This window comes from Fusarium poae, chromosome 4, assembly GCF_019609905.1.
Source record: "Fusarium poae strain DAOMC 252244 chromosome 4, whole genome shotgun sequence".
Classification (NCBI taxonomy): Eukaryota; Fungi; Ascomycota; class Sordariomycetes; order Hypocreales; family Nectriaceae; genus Fusarium; species Fusarium poae.
The window spans coordinates 3,043,981-3,059,869 of record NC_058402.1 but is presented as its reverse complement, the minus strand read 5'-3'; the positions used below and the strand labels follow the sequence as shown (position 1 = coordinate 3,059,869).

Sequence of the window (15,889 nt, the reverse complement as noted above, 5' to 3'; positions counted from 1 at the left end):
TATGAGTAATTCCAAATCAAAGGTATTTCGTATTGCTTCTTGTCATGCAAATAGAAGTCTTGGTCAAATTCTGTAGCCGGTATTCGGCATCTGAGACATTTGGAGTTTGATGAGTGAGTTTAAAGTGGGAGAAGTAATTCTTTGCCGTAGCTGCAGCGCGGGGGAACGGCAGTATGGATGGAACCTGCCTACCTACCTAGGTACCTAGGTTAGTAGGTAAAGTGGGGGGATCGCCCGGGGCGGGCGCTGTCTTGGGTTCATGCAGTAGCGCCAGTGCCTTGTAAACTCCCCAGTAGGCCTGGCCTAGAGGCGTCCACTACCTACCTACCTATCTTAGGTTACTACCTACAGGGGCCCAATACCTCCATAGGTAGGTCTCGGCGGGGGCCAGGGTCTGAAGGCGGGTCATCACTGGAATGTGATCCAATAGCGTGGTACAATAATAAAGATCGACATCGGTGTCTCTGTTCTTAATATCACAGTTTGACTCATTCAACAATACATACTCTCTCTACACGCTCTGTTGCATTCAACATTTGGCTATTGTAAAACGGCTTTATCTAACAAATAATCGAATCAAATTAAGTTCTAAGTAATTTTATCAATCAAGATTTCCCCATCTTGCCGAGAATGTTAAACAAATCAAATTTCCCCTTAAACTCCAGTCTATAAACCATCCCACCTTGTCCTTTATATAAAGTAAAGGAAACAACTGTCCAAGCTGCGCCATGACTCTAAGCATTTACCTCTGCAAACCATGTTCGCAAAAGACCAGCCAGTGCACTTGGTAACTCTTCAAGATTGTGGACAATCAAATAGTACTGGAACGGGAACGTGTCCAGATACCTCTCAATCACCACTTTGCTCTCTCCTCCATCCCGGACAAACTTGGCTTCCTTGAGCTCAAGTACACTATCGCCCTTCTTCTTGTCCGTGTCATCCATAATAATAAACACGATCATAATCCGCTCTTCCATAGCCTCTCGCAGCATTCGTCGGATGCCCTCATGGGCTGACGAAGGTGTGAGACCGTCGGAGAGGATGAGTGCAAGTTGCCAGAGATCCGCATTACTACTGCCTTGTTGCCGGGCCTCTCTAAAAGTTTCGATGGTTCTTTGAATGAGCAGGCCAATGTCGGTGCGATCTTGAGCGAAATTGAATTTCTGCAGCACCTTGGCTCCAGCATCCGAAGCAAAAGGTTCTGTAAGGCCATGAGCGTTGAAAACGTCGGCGCCAAAGCCCATGACACCAACTTGTCCAGCCTCCAGCATTGTAAGTGAGCGTGATACCATGACGAGGGATTCCATCGCCAGGGTACCCGATGATGTCTCCCCCATACTCTTACTGTCATCCACGCAGAGGAGGATTTGGTAGGTTCGCTTGGTCGGAATACTGCGTCGCATCCAGATCTTGTCTCGTTTGTAGCTTGAGGCGATGTATGGGATAATGCGTTTGATGCTGAGCCGCTTACCGGTACGGAAACCGCCCGAGAGCTTGGTTGATTGGGAAGGTGTAAGGATGAGTCGGAGCTGAGACGTCAATGCCAGCGAGAGTGAGTGTGTCTTGGTCTGGAAATCAGTCCATTGTTGCATCGACTCTCCAAAGTCTCGGAGTGGACGTTCTTCATCCGAAATGTGAGTGATGGAGAGTTGAGTCGATGTTTCTTGAATGTCTGCTTCGTCTTGGTCTTCCAACATTTGCGCCTCTTGCTCAGAAGGACTGAGCTCCCGGTCGTAGTTACCTTGGCGTGTCTTGACTCCTGAGCGAGTGTCGTCCTGGTCCTTGTCTGTATCTTGAATGCTGGCATCTGGCGCCTCGGTGGTGTCGGCGGTATCCATTTTGTCAGGATCTTGCTCGGTCTCATCCTTGTCCTCGTCCATCAAACGGCTGGTGGGATCTTGCTTCTCCTCATCGATGGCCATGGACTCGTCAATGGGCTGCACCTGTTCATCATCTGCAGTCCCCATAGCTTGCGTGTCCGTGGCAGTCTCGTCGTCCTGAAGATGCTGGAATTCCTTGCGACCTTGATCGGCGCTTGGATCCTGTGGCGCGTTTTGTTCATTGGCCTCAGAGGGTTCGGCGTCCTTGATATCCTCTTGCTGTCGATGCCAACGTTCAAGCGCATCGCCGAGTTTCTTGAAAGGATCGCTACGGGCCGAGTCCGGTTTGTCTTGCTCTTGGTCGGCTCTGTCCATAATCTCCTTTGTCTGCGATGTAGAACCCTTGTTGCCGGCGCTTGTATCCTGGTCAGCGGCGCCTTCTCCCATCTCCCCATCCTCTTGTTGAGCGGCATTGTTTTGAAAGTTATCATCGACGTCCATCGAATCTGCATTCTGGTCTTGGCCAGAAGTCTTGACATCGCTTGGTGCTGCATTGTCGGTGTCTGTCGTAGCGTTGTCTTGAGGAGGCTGGTTCTGATCCATAGCATCCTCCTGTTCTTCGGCTTTCTCTTCTTCCTCTGGTTTGACTTCCTCATCGACCTCGTCCTTACCGCCAGCTTTTTCTTCGGTTGGTTCTTCATCCTCTTCAATTTCGGCTTCTTCTCCGGCCTCCTCTTGAAGCTGAGCCTCCGCCGCTGCATCTTCAGAGTCTTCGTCCACATCATCACCCATTTCCTGATCCTCGACTTCTTTCTTCTCTTCTTCAATGTCAGACAGATCATCCAAACCATCACTGTCTGATGCTGGCTCCTGCTCGTCGCCGAGATCCAAGTCCATATCCTCGGGGAGCGCCAGGGTGTCGTTCTCCTGCGCAGTTTGCTCTTGCTTGTTCATTTCCTCCTGGGTTTTTACATCCTCTTCTTCCGCACCAGCTTCATCCTCCTCCTCAGCATCTTGTTCGCCAGAATCGTCAACTTCTGGTTGTTCTTCACCATCCTGTTTCTGAGCGTCTTCATCTCCCGCCAGCTGCTCATCATCCTTCTTCTGCCCCTTAGCCTTCTCACCCTGTTGGTCTTTGTCGGCCTTCTCTTCGTCGTCTCCGTCCCACATCTTCTCGTCAACAGCAGTGGGATCAAGGTCATCAACATCCCCAGCTTCTTCGTCCATGTCATTCTCCTCCTCCTCTTCATCTCCATTCTTCGATCCTTCTTCATCGTCATCGGCACCATCAACACTACCCATATCGCCCTCAAGCTCTTCGTCCGCCATATCGACAGCATCCTTTTCATCTTCCATTTCACCATTCTCCTCTTTGTTGGCTTCCTGAGCAAGCTCAGAGAGATCCTCGTCAGGTTGGATGTCCTTGCTAATATCTTCGGCACCTTCTCCATCGCCGAGGCCAGTGCCAGATTCCACTTTACCGGATTCGCCAGACGTTTCATCAGACTTTTCTTGTGGGGTGCAGAATCCCTGAGACGCAATCTGAGTGAAGGTCTTGGTCATGTTGTAGGCCATGTGTGCTATAGCGCTATGGATGTCGATGACTTGTATCAATATCTGCTGCGAGAGGTCAACATATTCGGTCAAGATTGGGCTTGCGATTGCCATGAGACTCATGGCTGCTTGGCCAAGATGCTGATCCTCGAGTTGCATTTGCTGCAGCATATCGATGCAGTCAGTCACACTACGTTCAATCTCTGCAGTATGAAGCTTAGTGAACAAGCTAGCAAAGGCGTCACTGTGGCTAGTCAGCCAACCGGGCTCATTTTCCTTGCGAGGAATTTCTTTGGCGGCCTTCTTTGCACCTTCAACAGCTACGAGGATCTTGTCGCAAAGTGTCGATGTAGCGTTTGCGAAGGTGCCTAGTTCCGCGCCATTGTATGTCAGGCCTAGAACCTCCTCGCTAATATTAGTCCAGCCAGCAATCTGCATGAAAACAAATGAGAGCTTCGGTTGTTCTCTGTTCATATCCTCAAGACTGACGCGGAAACTGGTTAGCTCGCTGGAGAATTTGGCCTCAGCAAGGGCAGCTGCTTCAGAAGATACGCCTTCTGGGAGTTGTTTGAGACCGACAGTGGAGTTCTGGAGGCACTCAAATCGTCCATACCACGACTTTAGATGCTCTAGAGTCATGGTGTGCTTGGCTTCTCCTAGCTTCTCGTGGATTTCTACTAAGCGGATGGCATACTGGAGGATTTGGACGATCCAGGGAAGAAGACGTGCCCAGTCGGATGCAGTTGTCGGGCGTAGAAGGGTACCGTGCTCCTGGGCGAGGCTCAAGTGATGAAATTGTGATGATGATCGCTTGAGTAGCGACAGTGAGGAGCCCCCATTAGATATCAGGCTTCTCTGGGCAATCAGGAGGTTGAGCATGCCTTCCACGAAACCAACACTTCGCGCAATCTCTGCACTCGTCAGATCCTCGGAGTGATCTCTAGACGCATCTCTAACCTTGGGGACAAGGTCCAGGATCTTGTGGAAGTGATAGTCCATAGCCTCGGTGGAAGCGTCCTCAGGAAGCTGCACTGGCTTGATGGATGCTAATACGAGTGAGAGTGTCTCCTGTTCAGCAAGTTTGTCTTGCCCAAGGTTGTACTTGAGACCCATCTGTCGAAGATCGCGCAAGGTATCAGCGAACAGTTTCCTCTTTCTTGTCTTCAAGTGCTTGACCTGGTCCTTGTTCTCGTCGTTCAAGAAAGGCGGCGTTTCTTTCCGTAACTCTGTCATCGAATCGCTGAGACTTGAAACATAGTCATCGATGGTCTGCGGTACATCACTAGACATTTCTGGATTGCCTGAGATCTTGCGCATGACCGAGACAGTTTTAGAGACGTTGGCAAGTCGCTTATGGCCATCAATCCACCCAGGCATGGTCTTGTTCAGTTTGGAGAAGACGTCAGCCGGGACCTCGGGAGCAGAAGACTTGTCGCCAATATGAGACATGCGACGGACTTCTTCGTCAGGAAGGCCTTGCTCTATGATTTGCTTTGCCTCCTGGCCAAGAACACCGCGGAACTTCCTGATAATCCGGAAAAGTTTCTGATGAGACTTGCGAGCACTCTCGCGAAGAGCATTGATATTTGTGTCCTTCCAACTTGCCATGAGTAGAACATCCTTCATCTTCTTCTCAATCGGAAGACGTCCTTTTTGCAACGTTTCCTCCATAACCTTTTCGTATCGAGAGTAATAATGAATAAAGTTGGACAACGAATGCAATACAACCTGTAGAATTGGATAATCTTCAGTCAGGAGCTTGAGATGGCTTTGAAGTTGACGTAATAGGGCGAGACGTGGTCCGTATTGGCCAACGATCGCAGTGGAAAAGTACATCTCTAGACTTGAAATCAGAGAAGCAGCATACTCTTTCATCTCTTTAGGAACGTCAATCAGAGATAGGGGAACGGCAATGACAACTTGATAAGCCACAAACCACCATGAGTACGCATCATCTCGGCATTTTTTATGTTCCATGTCAAAGAGATTGGCCCAAGTTGTTAGTTCCAGTCGTCGCCAACGAATGACCGTGTCGGTAAGGAGATTGTGGAGAGTAAGAACACCGTATATTTTGCTTGCCCATCCACCAAATTGCCATTCGTAAACATGGCCGTGAAGGTACTCAACCTTGGGAAGGATCTTGGCCAACGGCTCGGTGTGGACAAGTTCAAGGACCTGATCACAAGCATGGATGACATCGGCCAACGGTTGCATATGACCAATCTCGTCTACCATCTGCAACTCACGGAAACGAGCTTTGATCTTATGCATGAGGACAACAAGCTGACGAGCTTCCGGAACGTTGGCATCTGTATAGAAGTTGTAGCCCTTGTCCACGGTGGGTGAGACGAGTGACTCAAGTTTATCGTTCAGGAAGAGCATGGTGCCAGCCAGCATCTTGTTTGTTAGGTTGCGATCAATGTTCTTGTGGTCGATGGTTTCCGATGTAACTCTGTCTCCTACAGATCTGCAAACATCCTTGATGGTTGTAGCGAAATCTTGTCGAGTGAGGAAAAGGTTCTTGTGGATTTGTGCCACACGCAGAGATTGGTCGCGCACTTCATCTTGCTTTTTGGCGGAAGGCACGTTCGCAGCTTCTTCGTCATCAAAAGTCGGGAATAGCTCGTTGAACTCCTCTGTATCAATCTCCTCTTCATCCTCCAATGAGCCTCGGAAACGGTAAAGGCTGCCTTTGGCAGCTTGCTCCTTGCGATCGGCCTCAAGTCTTTTAGTCCACTCGTCGAACAAACTATGAAAGCTCTTGAAAACCATATCGCGAGCATGATGACCGATGTTCTCGAAACCTTCAACGCTGGCAACGACAGATATGTAGTTGAGGAATTCAAACGTTCGCGACGAAAAGTCTCCGTCCTTCTGATTCCACATGGTTCCGCCCAGAAAAGGCGTAACTTCAAGAATCTGCTGTGAAGCAGGTGCCAAGTTGCGAGCTGATGCGGCATCGCATAGTGAAAGTCCAATCATCAGACAACGAAGCAAACTCGAAGTAGGTCTTGTCATGTCTTGATATGCTTCGAAACGCGCAGAGAGCCTGTCCAAAAGTCGAAGTAGGTTTTCCTTCACTAGCTGCAGCTCTTCTGCCGCTCGACTTGGATCATTGTCAAGAACCTTAAGAGCGGAAGACAGGGCAGGGCCTGTAACGGCCTTCAGCACGTTAGAGAATTCAGCATGGAGCCGACTAAGCTCTGATTGATCGGGTCTGTAGATTGGCCGAACTTCTTCAGGAAGAGGGCCTAGGGCTATGGCTTCAGCTTCAAGAAGACGGATGCGCTCATTTGTATCCTGTCCAGTAAAGAGTTTCTCAAACGCTCGAAGTGATCCAGTTCGCTGGTCGAGAAGAGCATGCATCTCTTGAAGAAATTCGCGTTCCATCTTCGGCCTGCTCTGAGGATCAAAGACACGATCTGGGACGTACAGCTTGACAGTGCCAATGCTGAAGTGAATCCAAGCAAAAGCTGACAGATGTGCCTGCTTGTGGACGTCTACCTGAGAGGTAGTGAGCGCCTTCAAGGCAGGGATAAGGTGTTCAACGGCAATCTGATGGAAGTGATCTTGTTCAATGAGAGGCAAGATTCCATCGAAGGCTGCAGAATCCATGGCAGGATCCTGAGAAACAAGTTGCGCTGCTTCAACAACAGCCTGCTTGAGACCCTGGCCGTGAGCATTGAAAACCTCAAGAAGAAGGTTGGAAAGAACACTGTTAAGTCTAATCAAGGGGTTCTGAACCAAGTCAGCACTGAGGTTTGCAAGCTGCCGACCGGCAATTGGGAGTTCTGCTTCAAGAAGAGCCAGAGAGCCCAGGTTGACTGATCCCAAGTTTTGAAGCTTTGACCAGAACGACGTTACGAACTTGCCATCCCATGAGAATTGGCTCTGGAAAACAAGGTTCTCGACTGTCTGGAGAAGGGCAGCCTGATTCTCAGAGCTGGCAAGCATCATTCCGGCCTGAGTAGGGATATTAGACAATACTTGCAACTCTGCGTGATCTGGGTTGGTGGGACTGAGCATTGCTACTTGGCGAAGTGATTCAAATTCTTCAACCATGAAAGGCATACGCTCAATCTCATCAGCACCGATTCGACTTTCGAGGGACTCGATTTCTGTAGTAAGAGCTTCCAGAAGGCCGTCCACGTTTGGAACATCACTTCTAATAATTCCCGAGGCCTTCTCGAGAGTTGTCATAGCCTTTGCTAAATCGGAAATTGCTGCTCCCGCCTTCCATCGTAAAGTATCGAATCGAGAACCCAACTTTTCAAGTTCCACTGTTTGGTCCAAGAGCGTCTTTGTAGGCAGAGGAGTCGGGCGGAAGACGTGCCAAAGCAGCTCCATGCTCAGACCGGTCGACAACTTGAATCCGGCTGTAAAGTCTTTGCCCAGCCGGTCAAGAAGAAGGAGAACGAATTCTCGCGCCTGGGTGCCATTTGACAAAGTCAATTGTTTTTTAAGCAAGTCAGCACCTTGTGCAAGGTGTGCTTGAAACTTGGCTTCGTCGAAGTTGTCTTCAGTGGTGAGCCGGACGGTGCGCTGAAGATAGCGTACCACACCTCTGAGAATGCGAACGCGCTCCGCCCACGATTCAGAAGACCCGGAATCGAACCCAAACCACTCTTTAATAGTGTTGATTGTAGAGATCAAGAACGAAGCCAGCTTCACAGTGGCATCTTTCGACACAGCTGCAACACGATCGCTGACAAGTGATCTTTGAAGTCTGTTGAGAGCGTTCAACTTGTTAACCTGAGCCTGACGTCGCTGGTCCTCGATCGAGTTTTGCAGTCGATACAGGTCGTGGTAGAATTCGAGGCAAGCGCCAAACCATCGTGCGTGGTCTGTCGAAGACAGAAGCTGAGACATGGGAAAGTTGCTCAGTGGGTGTAGGGGCTGCGCGGGCTTGAGCGCCGGAACGGTTAGGGAATCATACAAATTGGAGACGGCTTTGAAACCATCAGTGCCGTTGCTTGAGTGAAGGAAGTTAAGCAATTCTGCAACCCCAACCTCGAACGCTTCTTTGTTGACAGTATTCTTTGGCAGAGTGTCGGCAAATCGAGGAAGGAGAGCGATATCTGAAATAGAAAGTGTCTCAAGGGTGCGCTCAACGATCTCGACCGATTCATCGGTTGCCGTAGTCGAGTCCGCTACCTGCTTGGACATGCCGTACCGTTGCAGGCTACTCTCCACGCTCACAACTCTGTTGTATGAGGGATCAAGGGCGGGAGGGGGTGTATGAATATGAATTTCAACAGCACGATTCCGCATTGCACGAGAGAGCTCGCCATATCGGGGATCCATGGTTAGGAAAATGCGGAATTCTGGATGTGGGCGCACAATTCTAGGTTCTCCGCCAGGCCCGCAATGCTCATTGATACTCAAGAAGCCGTTTGGCTCAAGGAGGGAGTTCAGTCGATCCAGGACGGAAGCGTTACACATGTTGGCATTGTCAAGAACCAGCCACTGACCCATCTGTAGGGCTTTGACAATGACACCATCCAACCACTCAAAACGAGGGTTCTCCAATACCAAATTATGTTGCAGGGGAACAAGGGCCTTAGACAATGCGCTGGCTACCTCGGAGTCGGCGGGGATCTCTTGAAGCAACCTTTTGGCCGATTCGGTGATGGCAGGAAGCGATGCAACATCACCAGTAAAGCCGTCAAGCAAGTGAAGTAAATAGAGCGCCTGGTTAGGAACATCCCCTGGTACTGTTGACATGACCAAGTTCTGCAGGTCCTGCTGGAGGGCTCGGAGAGCAGCGTTAACCTCCCGAAGGGGGTCTGCCTGCTCAAATCCACCAACAAGATCCATGGTGTCGATGTCAGCGTTCATTGGGAACACCACGAGAGGTTTTCCGGCCAAAGCTGCGACATGCTCCAACAGAACAGTCTTGCCATAGCCTGAAGGGCTACTGAGAATACAAGGAACATTCTGCTTGACACAAATCATGAGTGACTCAAGCTCAGCCAGTCTGGGAACAATGTCGATATTGGGGAGTCGCTCTGGCTGAGAATGGGGGTGTCTGTCGAGCAGAGCCAGTCCAACTTGGCCAAACATTGGGTTGATATCATGGTACAGACTATGCTGTCGTGGCGGCGAGCCGGAAATCGACGTAAAAAGATTGTCCACTTCCTCACGGTCCCGCTGTGTTCGGAATCGCTGTCGGACAATAATATCGAGGAAGTCATCAACATGGGCATTGCGAAGTAGAGGGTCAGAAGAGTCGAGAAGTTTCAGCCAACGAAGAACATCGCGCAAATTGAACTCCCAAGGGCTTCCCTGACTTCCAAAGGCCTTCTCTATGGCCAGCTTGTGGTCGAGTTGAGATACAAACCGAATCAGTTGGCTGATTGCCTGTGATTCGATTTTGGGGTAGTTGTGTGCTGCAATCAATTTCAGATCGTCGTCTGAGAAGACATCGGCATAGACAACGATGAAACGGTTAACAAAGGAGGCGGGTAAACCTTTGCGGCCACCACCCTGGTGATGAGGGTTTTGTGCTGCGAAAAGGCGGAAATCTGGGTGGCGCTTAAACACTTGGTCCAATTCCGAGATATAAACCTCTCCTCGATGATCAAGACAAGCGTTCAGGCCTTCCAGTACAGACTGGGAAGCAAGGTTCATTTCATCCAGGAGTACCCATTCGCCCTTCTGCATAGCCTGAAGGAATGGAGCGTCTCTCCAAGCAAAATTACCAGCCTCGGCTCCTTCAACAGGAACATCAGTACCAAACAAGTCCATCAAATCAGTCTGATCAGATAAGTTGATTCTTGTCAGCGGCTGCCCACATGCTTGGGACAAGGCTGCAACAAGAGTCGTTTTACCGACACCGGGACTTCCCTCAAGCAAGATCGGCCGTTGCATCTGAAGCGCTCGAAGGACTCGCATGGCGTTCAAACGAGTAGTGGGTGCATGAAAAGCAAATCCAGGATCGGCAACGCCTGTGGAAGCCCGAGAAATACTGAAGTGGCCAATGGTCAAAGAATGGTCATCCATAGAGAGCTCTGGCTGTGTCTCGTAGATCCTAGAGATGTCCTCGCCAATAAGCTCACTCAACTTGCTCAGACACTTCTGGCGTTGTTGGCCAAGTGACTTGGGATCAGTAGCCAGGACGGCAGAAGGATTGGCGCCAATGCTATCAATAAAAATGGTCGAAGCACCATGAACCAGAGAAACTATAGGTTCATTGGGTCGGAAGTTATTGATAAATTGGACCCAAACAAGAATTTCTCTGACGGAGAACGGCGCCGATGCCATAGACCTGAAGGTGTCACCGAACCAAGCAGCAAACTTAACAATGATTTCAGTCAACTGCTTAGAGTCGCTATTGAGCTTTGTCTTGACAATCTCATAGATGTCTTCGCTTTGCGACAATGCTGGGACCCAAATTTCAGTGAAGCGGTTTCGCAATGCTGGCGAGAGTTCCTTCTTTCCAAAATCACCACCTGGGTTCATAGTGGCAAAGAACTGGAACCCATCGGCTCCAACAACAAAAGAGTTGTCAACACCCTTTTCGGCAAGAAGAAGTGTTCTTGAAGGTTCCAGCACAGAGTTCAAGCGCTCCAAAACTGAGTCATCGGCCAAGGAGATTTCATCAAGTAGGAAGAAGTGACCCTCTCGCATTGACTCTACCAGACTTCCATCTGCCCACTCAAACAAAGCTTTGCTTCGTGTCTCGTGGGCATTAATCCGCTCCCGGACTTCTTGAGGAATATTGTTGATGATTGAAATATCCAATCCGTTATATCGCTCCAAGCGCTCTTCAACCGAGCCGGAGATATCTAATCCAAGTGTCTGCAGAACCGACTTCAAATCCAAGTCCATGGCATCGATGATAGCTCCACGGTTACGAACAGGTCTCTGCGAACCAATCAGATCGCCCGTCTCGGTGTTTTGGTGAGCGTTGACGATATGGAGCTCTCTTTTTAATGCTTCAGCAAGCAGCTGGACAACGGTTGTCTTGCCACAACCTGTCTCGCCCACTAGCAATACCGGCTCGTTGTTGCGTAATGCTCGAGAGACAAGAACATAGAGTCGGCGCATTGCATGGGTCCATACAACTCCCTGACTGTTCGTCTGACTCGTGAACTGCTTCAGCTCAGGGGCCACAGTGGCAGAGTAAAGATTTTGGGGATCGATCTTGACTTTGAAAACCTTCTCAATTATATCCTTCACAGCAACGCGCTCCTCCTCGTCGCGAACCCTTTCCGCGAGCAACATGAATCCGTGACAAGCAATTTCTTCACGTGTCTCGGCCTCTCGCAACGCCCAGCGAAACAGATCTCGAAGTGTGGCAAAGCTGTCTTTTTGTTCAAAAAGTCGACTTGTTTGACGAAGTCTTGACAATTCCTTGTAGACAGTAACAATTCTTCGGCAATCAGGAGGGGAAGTGTTTCGACTTCGTTGTTGGAGAATAAACTCCAACTCGTCTTCGGGTATATCATCAAAGTGCAGCTCGAGGAATCTGTTACGGAACGCTCTTGAAAGCACCTTTCTACCACCGTAAAGACCAGGAGGGTTCTGTGTAGCGAACAAGATAAAATTCTCATGTGGCTTAACAATCTCTTGGGTTTCAGGGATCAACAGCTCCCGGTTGTCATCCAGAAGACGATTCAGGGCCTCTAGAACGTCGGTTGGCGCCAGGTTGAGTTCATCAAGCACGATCCAGTGGCCTTGGCGCATTGCTTGCACAAGAATGCCTTCTTGGAATCGGAGCTTGCCATCGGACCCGGAGATATAGGTACCGAGATACTCCTGGAGATCGGTATGTTCGTGGTTGTTGATACGCACAAACTTATTTCCAGTGAAGTTTGCAAGGTACTCAATCATACTTGTCTTTCCGGCAGAGGTTGGACCTTGGATAAGAATTGGGAATCGCCTTGTTGAGGTAGCACGAACAAGGTTCAGAAGATTTCGTTCGACATAGGGAGTAATAATATAATCGTCCCGCTCGATGGGTGTTTCGTTACCCTGGAAGAGCCAGTATTGTCTGTCCCGGTTTTTGTTCTTAAAGCGTACATATTGTTTACCGTCGTTAGGGTGCTTCGGTGCTTGGGAAAGTAATGATTGGGAGTTACCGTGGCTCTTGAAGATGTGGTGGGATATTAAGGGCACAAGCATCTTTTCCGACTCTCTGTCGAGGAGTGTAAGAAATCCCATTGCGAAGCCCTCGTAAAGAGCCCTTCGCACACCATAGTAGGGTGCAATGGTATTCACATAGCTCAGAACTCGTGTCAGGGTACGAAGACTGAAGTGAGGTACTTCGTTCGCTCCATCGACCAATCTCTTCTCTTCTGCTAGTCGCTTGGTGTTGATATAGAGACGCGCAATGTCATCTGCTGCTTGGTCATTTTTGCTGCTGCTGTTGCCGAGATAGGTTTTGATGATGTTGAGCAGATCCTTAATATCCTTGTCTGGGCTTGATACGTAAACTTCGGTAAATCTGGAGCGGATTCCAACTGGCAAATCTCGCTTTCCAACATCGGTTGCAGGGTTCATGGCACCGAAGATTCTAAAATTGGGATGAGCCTCGATCTTCTCGATCTCGCCAGTTTCTGACAGAAGAATGGATGGCCTCTCCTCAGGCCCGGTCAGGAGATCAGCGATGCTTTCAAGGGTATCGGGAGAGGCAAGGTTAATCTCATCGAGAAGTACCCAGTCACCGTTGCGCACAGCCTTGACAAGATTTCCCTCCATGAAAGAAAAGGCAAAGCTACCAGAGCCTCCGGAGACCTGAACATCGAACTGCTCGAGATTACGGGCAAACAGGTCCCACCGCGGACGTAGATCGAGCAGAGTCTGTAGCTTGGACTGAGTCTTTCGACGCTTCGTAGGCTGTTCATACCCATCTCGAGTCTCTGGTTGTTCTGCCTGAACTCGTTCGAGCTCTTTCACAATCTTGTTAAACATCTTGGGGGCTTCCTTCCACAGTTTAGACACCCTTGACCATTGTCCCTTGGCAAAGCATTTGCCAACTTGCTCGAGGTACTTTTGGTTTTTCGATGCGGAGATGCCAGTAGCTGAGAACAGATCCTCGAACTCCTCCTTGAGTGGCATGGCCAATGTTCGGGTATTAACAGGCTTGAAGCCACCAAGAAGATCACCAACCTCACTTTGTTGGGACAGGTTTACGGCGACAAGCTTGTGGCCCAAGGACTCGGCCAGCTGCTGTACCACTGTAGTCTTGCCGATACCGGTTTCTCCAACAAGAAGAACAGCCTCATTGAGTTTGACCGCGACAGCAATTTGTTCCAACAACCTCTTGGCGTGCGCTGTGCTCGCGAATGGCCGTTTTGACTTCTGTACTCTGTTTGATTGCTTCTTCTTGCGCAACACAGCGCGGCCAATGCTGAACTGGTTTTCGCTCTCCTGCAAAGGAGGTATATGAGTTGACAAGTAATATTCGACGCGTTCTTTTGGAATACGCATCTCCTCAGCAATCGCGAAGATAAGGTCCTTGCCGATTTGTGGATCAGGACAGCTTCCAACAAAACAATCAACTGCTTCCATAAACATTTGATCTTCTGTTGTGTTTGTGATTGCTTCTTCCCCTGTCTTGGAGCCTGCGGCGATCAAAGACTCCCGTAATCTGCGACACCATTTCAGCAAATCACGCAGCGTCATCTGGCGGTCCATCACATTGCGGCCCCGAGTCAATGCACCAGGTTTGTTACTGAACTGAGACAGGCGGGCATATACTGCAAGAATATCGGGGACAAGCCTTCGCAGGATGGGATACGTCTGAACTATGACATCTTCAAGCTCGGAGGCTGCGAGGGCCTGGGTATTCAAAGTTTGCCAGAAGCGCATACCAACCATGCTAGGCAGATTCTCCCGTCCATTTATACCCCGTGACGTCCGCACTGTTGCGAAGAGTCGGAAGGTGCTTGCTGCACGTATCCTTTCGCCTCGACTTGGGATAAGAAGTTCTTGTCGTTCGATAAGGGGGAGCAAGGTGCTCAAAACCTCGGTGGGGGCTCGGTCCAGATCCTCCACCAACACCCATCGACCTTCTTTCACTGCTGTAGTCAAAACACCAGGACGCCACTGGAAACTGCCGGGTTTCGTGTCAGTTGAGTATAGGCCGATCAACATCTTAGCGTCAGTCTGTTCGTTAAGGTGCAGTGTAACCATATTCGAGTACATGCCAAGCTGTTTGGCGATTTCGTGGACCAAGGCGGTCTTGCCAACTCCAGGCGGGCCGTGAAGCATGACTGGGTCATGTTCCCGTAGCATGGTCGCCAGCTTTTCCAAGTTGGACACAGTCGTGGGGGTGAGTACGAGATTCGAGGGCTCTCCGGTTGGGCCAAGAGGTCTGGGGAGAATGACATTGCCGTAGGAAACGACATAAGGCGTTAGAGCCTGTAGGTGCGGAGGACAGTCATCGTCTTCGGCTTCATGAGCAGCCTGTACTTCTTGACGCAAGGTTAGGAAAGACTTTACTCGAGACTGTTCGTACAACGAAAGGAACCCGTAATCAATCGATCTGCCGTCAAAGTCTGCGAGGATAGCCTCGCTCTTGCCGATATGTTCTTGGATGAGAGACTCAAGCTTCCAATCTGACCCATGAAGAAGTTGAATAAATATTCTGGTCGCGAGATAACGGACTGCTGTACTTTGGTGATTAAAAAGGGTCTGCATGAAAGCAGCGGATGTCAAGGGGCCGAAGTTGCGAGAGTCAAAGCTGATCAACCTCCAAGCGACAAGGAGACTCTGCAGGAGGACATCGCCGTCCTGAGTGATGGCATCCTGGTCAAGTTTCAAGGGTGGGAGTCGTAGAGAGTGTGAATTAGTCGGCTGTTCGGCGGTAGAAGAGGCGTATTCGATGAAGGTTGATAGATAGGGAGCAAAAGGAAGAATACGTGCTAGTGCCGAGTATATTCGTATATGTTTTTGTTCATTGCCGGGGTTGAGAATCCATCGAGCACAAACATCTGGAAAGACATGCTCGAAATGCGCAAAGATACGCTCTGTAAGTGGTGGGCAAAGAGCTGCCTCAGCAATAGCATCGAGTAGTTTCGTCGAGGACTCTGTTTGAATAATTGCCAGTATTTCTGCGGGCAACAGTTCTAACACAATCGCGTCCGCAAGGAGCGACTTCCTCTGTCGTGAGACATCAATCATTGCCATGATTGCGCTCTTGTCGACAAATTTTGGTTGCCGATGCTGGTGTAAACGTGATTCACCATCCGCACCTTGAACTTGACTTTTTTTTCTGTTATCTTATCTCGGTTTGTGCTAGATGTGGGGCCATCCAGGTTACGCTAATCTCATGGACCCTGGAGTCCACCTGGAAAGTAATTAGTATCGACAACATTCATTTTACCGAATTGAGTCGCTAAAGGTCATGTATTTCTATTCTGAGAGTATTGATCATATTGTCATTTATTTTTAAACCAATGCGTTGCTTTACCTTCCCATCCTCCAACTATTGACGTCTAGTTCTGCCCTTGAGTCTCATCGGCCCAAGAAAGCGCAACTTTTGGCTCAGGTGACAGACAGCACAGCAT

The 15,889-nt window shown here is 49.6% G+C and overlaps 1 protein-coding gene across 1 annotated transcript; it reads right to left on the bottom strand.

The window, feature by feature from the left end:
* Window positions 1-734: 734 nt before the first annotated feature.
* Window positions 735-15,509, bottom strand: FPOAC1_011034 (uncharacterized protein; the record flags this gene model as incomplete). The annotated part of the gene is made up of 1 exon (XM_044855421.1): window positions 735-15,509. The coding sequence occupies one exon, from the start codon at window positions 15,507-15,509 to the stop codon at window positions 735-737; it is 14,775 nt and encodes a 4,924-aa protein (XP_044702734.1).
* Window positions 15,510-15,889: the final 380 nt, after the last annotated feature.